The sequence below is a fragment of the Arachis ipaensis genome, chromosome B07, assembly GCF_000816755.2.
Source record: "Arachis ipaensis cultivar K30076 chromosome B07, Araip1.1, whole genome shotgun sequence".
NCBI classification, from domain to species: domain Eukaryota; kingdom Viridiplantae; phylum Streptophyta; class Magnoliopsida; order Fabales; family Fabaceae; genus Arachis; species Arachis ipaensis.
The window spans coordinates 30,299,148-30,305,828 of record NC_029791.2 but is presented as its reverse complement, the minus strand read 5'-3'; the positions used below and the strand labels follow the sequence as shown (position 1 = coordinate 30,305,828).

General features: G+C 35.1%; 2 protein-coding genes across 3 annotated transcripts; both read left to right on the top strand.

Moving 5' to 3' along the window:
- On the top strand, positions 471 to 2,603 carry LOC107609458 (probable phosphopantothenoylcysteine decarboxylase). 2 transcript variants are annotated; one of them, XM_016311448.2, is made up of 3 exons: positions 471 to 670; positions 1,193 to 1,560; positions 2,050 to 2,603. In XM_016311448.2, the coding sequence occupies exons 2-3, from the start codon at positions 1,213 to 1,215 to the stop codon at positions 2,338 to 2,340; spliced, it is 639 nt and encodes a 212-aa protein (XP_016166934.1). In that variant the 5' UTR covers positions 471 to 670; positions 1,193 to 1,212; the 3' UTR covers positions 2,341 to 2,603. The 2 variants fall into 2 exon arrangements, with proteins under 2 accessions (XP_016166934.1, XP_016166933.1); XM_016311447.2 differs by having other exon boundaries at positions 511 to 670; positions 1,117 to 1,560.
- LOC110265025 (geraniol 8-hydroxylase-like) lies at positions 3,617 to 6,168 on the top strand. The gene is made up of 3 exons (XM_021107759.1): positions 3,617 to 3,802; positions 4,433 to 5,035; positions 5,902 to 6,168. The coding sequence occupies exons 1-3, from the start codon at positions 3,617 to 3,619 to the stop codon at positions 6,166 to 6,168; spliced, it is 1,056 nt and encodes a 351-aa protein (XP_020963418.1).

Genomic DNA, 6,681 nt, shown 5'->3' with positions numbered 1-6,681 from the left:
TTACACCAATAATATAAAAATATTTATCATATAAATAAAAATATAATAAAAAAATATAAATAAAAAATACAATAAAAAAATATAAAAATTAAAATATGAAAATGAGTATTAAAAATAATAAAAAATTAAAATATTCAATTTTCTAGTAATTGAAATAAATCTGAACGATTTTGATGAAAAAAATTGGAACGAAAAAACTATGAAGAAGTAAAAAGAACTACAAAAAACGATTGTAAAGATAATAGTTACTGGTATCATTCTTATAGAAGAAAATGAAGGGTAGGGTTGGTAAAAAAAAAAAAAATTTTTTTTACCTAATTTTCTAATAATAATCAACAACCAAAAACGTAAAATGTAAAAACTACAAATTTTAGCTTCTCCTAAACGTGGTTCAAAGACAGAATCAATTCTGCTTTTAGAAAAATAAAAATTGCCACACATCAAAATAAAACTTTAAAAAAACTCAAACGGGCTTCTCTCCTCCCCCATCGTGTTTACCAAACACACCCCGTGTTTTCGACTTTTACTATGTTTGTTCTATGTTCATATGTTGTCTCAAATTGTCTCTTCTCAACAGCACAAAACACGCGCATGAGGCAAGAGCTCGAGGTTTCGGTCTGAGGTTCAAGCTGAGTACTTAGGATTTTGTGTCTGTGACAAGATTTCACAGGTTGGTGCCACTTCCTATTCCTCGTTTTCCTTTTAGGGTCTGATACTCATGCATTCTGTTACTCTTTTAAAAATTTTAGAGAGTAAAAATTGGATCTTTTGTTGGGGTTTCCGCGTTTCCTGAAAATAGAAATCATGGGTTTTTTTTATTCCCACTACGTGTTTGACAATATGTTCAAGTTAACCCCTTTCCGGTTTCTATACAATGTTGTCTCAAATCTGGTTTGAATTCGTGTACTGCTTCTTTCTTTTTCCTTATTCTCAATGAAAATTGTTATCACGGGTTCACTGATTTGTTGCATTTATATGGATTTGGAGATATATGATTATATGTTAACAATTCAGGGCCATAGTCACATATATGCTATATGAATTAGATGTATTATTGTGGCGTTTTTGAACAACAAAGGAAATTTCTCCTTTTTTGCATTGATGTGGCATGAACAGAAATTTTCTAGTTTACAATCTGGAGGTTTTTAATGAGTAAAGATGAAAAATCTTGTTTATATCATGGATATTCAAGATCGTTGTTGAAATCTCTGGATGATGGCGCGCTCAGAAGCTGTAAGTTCAGTAGGAGATAATATGTCGGTAGATAATGGATCAAGGAAGCCTCGGATTCTACTCGCCGCTAGTGGGAGTGTGGCTGCTGTCAAATTTGCAAATCTCTGTCATTGTTTTTCTGAGTGGGCAGAAGTAAGAGCAGTTGCAACGAGTGCGTCACTGCATTTTATTGACAGAGAAGCAATTCCTAAGGATATAATTTTATATACCGACGAGAATGAATGGTCAAGTTGGACGAAACTAGGAGATAGTGTGCTTCACATTGAGCTTCGCAAATGGGCTGATATCATGGTCATCGCTCCATTATCAGCAAACACTCTTGGCAAGGTAATTAGATTTATACATGTTGGCACATTTTCTCCCTAAACCCAAAATATATTTTATCGTATGTGGAATTTAAAGCTAGTTTCTCTTTGACTTTAAATTACATTTCTAGCAAGTTTACACAATATTATCTGTGTTCCGATGCATCACATGGGCCTCGTTTGGTAACTGTCTCAGCATAGAGGCACTGGGACAGTATACATGGAGAAAATCTGTACACATTGTCTCTATATTAGATGGATAGAAAAGACAGAGAAACCATGTTCTGGGACAGAAACATTTCACCTATCTTTGTGTCGATCTCTTTGCAAACAAGTTAGTGGCTTTCAAAGTCTTCATATTCTGTCCCGGGATAGTCTCCGACTGTAACCATGATCTTTTGTTTTACTATGCATCTTATTAGTTTACAAATATATTTCTATTTCAGCATAAGCAATCGGCAATCATTGCTTTATTATTTTTCTTATTTCGCGATCATATGTGCTGTTCTAGATTGCCGGAGGGTTGTGTGACAATCTACTGACATGTATTGTTCGAGCATGGGACTACAGTAAGCCATTCTTTGTTGCACCAGCCATGAACACTTTCATGTGGAACAATCCTTTCACGGAACGACATCTCATTGCCATTGACGAGCTCGGTATATCTCTCATCCCCCCGGTTACAAAGAGGTTAGCTTGTGGTGATTATGGCAATGGTGCAATGGCTGAACCAGCTACCATTTATTCTACTGTGAGGCTCTTTTACGAGTCAAAGGCTCAGCAAGGTAACGGTGACGTGTAGGAATGTATACAAGTGTGAATGACCTTTATAGTACTTGCCTTGGCCCCTTGATCTGGTTTTATTTACATTCTTTTTTAGAATTATGTTTCTCTTACATTCAGGTCTAATCTGATCATAGTAGATGGTGTGTATTAATATTGCTATAGCAGTCTCCTAATTTCTAGAGGGATGCTTTTGTATCTCTTCAGTAACAGTTCTAGGTGTGTATGCTCTTCTAGCTTTATTAATAATGAAATTTTAGCAAAATATAGGGTTTGGATCTATGGAAGGGGAGCCTTGGAGCAACGGTTGAATTGTCTCTGTGTGACTTTAAGATCAAGGATTCAAGCCTAGAATTAACTACCAATGCAATTATCAGGTTAAGCTATTTACATTACACCCTTTAGTGCAGTCCTTTCTCGGACTTTGCATTAACAGGACATTTGTACACCGGACTGCCCTCTAAGGATTTGGACCTATTCAGGTTCAGTGTTGCATCTGAACGGTTGATAAGAAAATTAACAGTTTAAGATTATATCGGTAGTTTCGCATATAATTTTAGCTTATTAGATCTGAAACTATCAATTATCTCGTCAATGGGTCAGATGTTGCATCCAAAGTAAATCAGACTATAAAATGGTGGTAGGATTGTAGGAACATAGTGGGGAAGAGGTAGTTTGATGTGCAAGTTAAGATATCACTTGCAAAGTGCTGAGAAGATGAAAGGACAGAGCCACTAAGAGTATTGTTATTGAGACTTGAGATCAGATAGCATGTGCACATTTTTTAATCCATATCATCGTCTCCAAAATAGTATATAGATCTTCAAACAGTATATAGGAATACACAAAAATACAAAGACAACATAGATGGCTTCTTCAAAGATATTTTTTAATTATAAATTTAAAAAAACAAGTCATATTTAACGATGACACCCATTATCGTCTTAAAAGATACACAGGTACACTAGAATAAGCCATATTTAACAATAATTTTTTTAATTATAAATTTAAAAAATAACTATTTCCCAAAAATAAAATACGACTTATTCTTGTATACTTTTGTGTACTCTCATGTACTCTAGAGACGATGATAATTGTTACCATTGTTAACTTTTCAAACTCAATATGATATATTTGAAGTGAAGTTTGCCAGAGGTAACTTGCCCAAATACAAAAAAAAAAATCGTATTTGAAGAATTAAAGTTCAAAAATCGTGTTGGGGAAATATATTTTTTTTTATTTTATTTCTGAAAAAAGGCATAGGTGAAAACTAAAACCGTGACATAGAGTCCATAATGATAGATGCTGGGAAGGCAAATATGGCGGATCTTTTTCCACTTCTTCAATTTCTTGATCCACAAGGCATCCGAAAGAGGGGAGATGACGATACTCAGAAGTTGTTGAAAGTTTTTGGTGATATTTTCGATAAAAGAATGCTACTAAAAACTTCATCAAATAAGAATTTTAAAGTATACGATGATGTATTGGATTCTTTTATTAATATCGTCAAGGAAAATAGTTTGACAGAATTAAGTTGTCATTATTTACTACATTTATTTGTGGTGAGTATTTTTACACAAAATTCTTTTCCTTTTGAAATGTTTGGAGTGTGTTTGAAAAGTTTTTTTTAGAGAAAAGAATTATAATTCTATTAAAAAAAGAATTCAATTCTATTTTTAATTCAAATCCATAATTTAGAATGATACATAATTTTAATAGAATTGAATTTTTTTATTTTGATTTTACTAATTTGTCCTTAACTACAAAAAAGATTGAATACTTTTGTAAGGATATTTAAAATTTTTCAATTTTTAAAATTATAACCATGAGACTGGAATTGAAAATTAGACCAAGTTGGTCTAATTTATAAATAGAATAAATATGAGAATTATTCTAATTGAAATTGAAATTATTAACTTTTGTTTGCTTTAAAATGGAAAAGAATTCAATTTTTGAATGAATTCTTATTCTTAGTTTTTCAGACAAATTTTAATTAAGTTATTGAATGCAAATTTAGGACAATTATTAACAAAAAAAATAAAGAGAAAATTATATATTTATATACATCTATGAATGCACATAATATATAATTTGTTGTATTGATGTACCAGGATTTATTTGTTGCTGAGATAGAAACAACAACAAGCACAATAGAATGGGCAATGACAGAATTGGTGCACAACCCTAAAAAGATGGCTAGAGTCAAAGAGGAGCTCCTACAAGTCCTTGGCAAAGATGGCAAGCCACATGAATCAAATATCTCTGAATTTCATTACATAAATGCAATTGTGAAGGAAACATTTCGGTTGCAGCCACCAGTTCCCTTTTTAGTTTTACAACACAAATCAAAGTCTATGGTAGAAATATGTGGCTTCAAAGTTCCCAAGGACACACAAGTTCTAATTAACTTATGGGCCATTGGACGAAATTCTAGCACTTGGAGTGACCCAAATTCCTTTGTGTCAGAAAGGTTCTTAGAGTCCAAAATGGATGTTAAGAGTTTTGATATTGGGCTCATTCCATTTGGGGCTGGAAGAAGAATGTGTCCAGCACTTCCACTTGCTCATAGAACAGTGCATTTCATCTTGGCCTCTCTTCTACACTATTTTGATTGGAAGATTGTTGATGTTGTTAAGCATGCATCAAGGATCCTAAATGGAGATTCTCTCAACAGGAGAGCACCTTTCCTCTCTACAGGAGAGTACCACTACAGGGTTACTCCAATTAGGGAGTTGCTTCAATTTCAATTTCAACCAAAACATAAACAGTTACATTAAATACCATACAAATCTTAACCTTCCATCACCTCCACCTCACAACCCAATGCCTGTGATCACACATTCACTCCTCTTTTCAAACTAGTTTACCACGCTAGTCAATAAACCAACAACCACATATTTCACCAGCAGCACTGCATCAATAAGAAGATACACAATATGTCACAAAACATGCCAAACTTCGAAAGGGAGCCAATAGAAGGAAAAACAATCACTATCAAACTAAACAGCCAAAAGGAACGTAAAGTTGACAAAATCAATTTAGTAGGACAAATCATATCAAGCAAGGAGGTCCCATTTAGAAGAAGCAAAAACGCCATTATGGAAATCTGGAAAAATCCAGAAGGAGTTTCCATCTCTGAAGTGGGACGTAACAAAGTTCTGATAAATTTCAAGGATATGTGAAAAGCTCTACAGATATTGAAAGGGGGGCCATGGAGTATAAAAGGTCATCTCCTAAATCTCCAATTATGGTCACAGCATGAATCAATATCGGAGGTCAGCCATCAATATATGGAGTTTTGGGTTCAGATACATGGGCTACCCTTGGAGAACATGAATAGTGAAACAGTTTGGAGACATGATGGAGATTGTTATTGATGTGGAGGATCCGATGAGGAACCATGTACTCATGAAAACTTTTCTAAGGGTAAGGGTAGCCGTAAGGGTAAGGGTAGCCGTGGATATTCTCAAGCCTTTAGTCACAGGTTTTTATATGGCTAGGGAAAACCTCCCCAATATCTAGGTTCATTTTAAATATGAGCGCCTTCAAGATTGTTACTGCATGAACTGTGGGGTTATAGGACACAGCAAAAAAGAATGCAATAAGGAGATGGCCATGGCGGCGTGGAATCCAGACCAAGCCAAATCACAAGCTAGGGGTAGGCCAAGCCAAATCTCTGAATAGGGGAGAGGGAAGAAGATGGAAGCAGAGCAAATCACAAGAAGGGGACGAAGAGACGGAAGCACGTGACATCCAGGAATTACAGGAATCTGCAGCCAACGGAGTAGGTAGAAGTCTAGAAGAGGGAAGGAAGGAAAAAGGAAAGAAAGGAACATCAGAAAATTAGGAGCCGTTAGGGTAAATGTATCTCAGAACTGCAGAGCAGGTAGGAGAAATCCCTCGTAATCAGCTGAGGATGGCAGAAAATCAAAGGAATTACAATAGAAGAGCCGAGAAGATACTAGAAAAAATTATGACAGACTTAAATGAGATCAGGACCAAAAGAGGAAGGAATACTAATGGGCCAGGCCCAATAAAAGAAGGAATAGAAGCTGGGTACTGGACCGGAAAACAACAGGGAGAACAGAAAAGCATTAACCAAGAACGAGGAAACCCAAACAATTTGGACCATACAAGCCTTATGAAAGTGGACCAACAAAACACAAAAAAGAGCAGGAAAGAGGAAGGATATAGATGGCAGCATAACAATACGGAGGATGAATTGGGCCCAAAGACAATAAGGGAGATTCTGAAGGCCAGCTTTGGTGCTAAAAACACAACAAATGCAGCAGCAGGAACGGAACAACAAAACAAAGGCAAGGCTTTAAAATCTAATGAGGACAGCAGGGATATTTGGGAG

Bases quoted from the DNA above. Each gene is read 5' to 3' on its own strand.
- LOC107609458 (XM_016311448.2), top strand. From the start codon at position 1,213: ATGATGGCGCGCTCAGAAGCTGTAAGTTCAGTAGGAGATAATATGTCG. The intron at 1,561-2,049 runs GTAATTAGATTT...GTGCTGTTCTAG, and splicing joins CAGCAAACACTCTTGGCAAG to ATTGCCGGAGGGTTGTGTGA.
- LOC110265025 (XM_021107759.1), top strand. From the start codon at position 3,617: ATGATAGATGCTGGGAAGGCAAATATGGCGGATCTTTTTCCACTTCTT. The intron at 3,803-4,432 runs GTATTGGATTCT...TTGATGTACCAG, and splicing joins ATTTTAAAGTATACGATGAT to GATTTATTTGTTGCTGAGAT. The intron at 5,036-5,901 runs GTTACTCCAATT...GTGGGGTTATAG, and splicing joins CAGGAGAGTACCACTACAGG to GACACAGCAAAAAAGAATGC.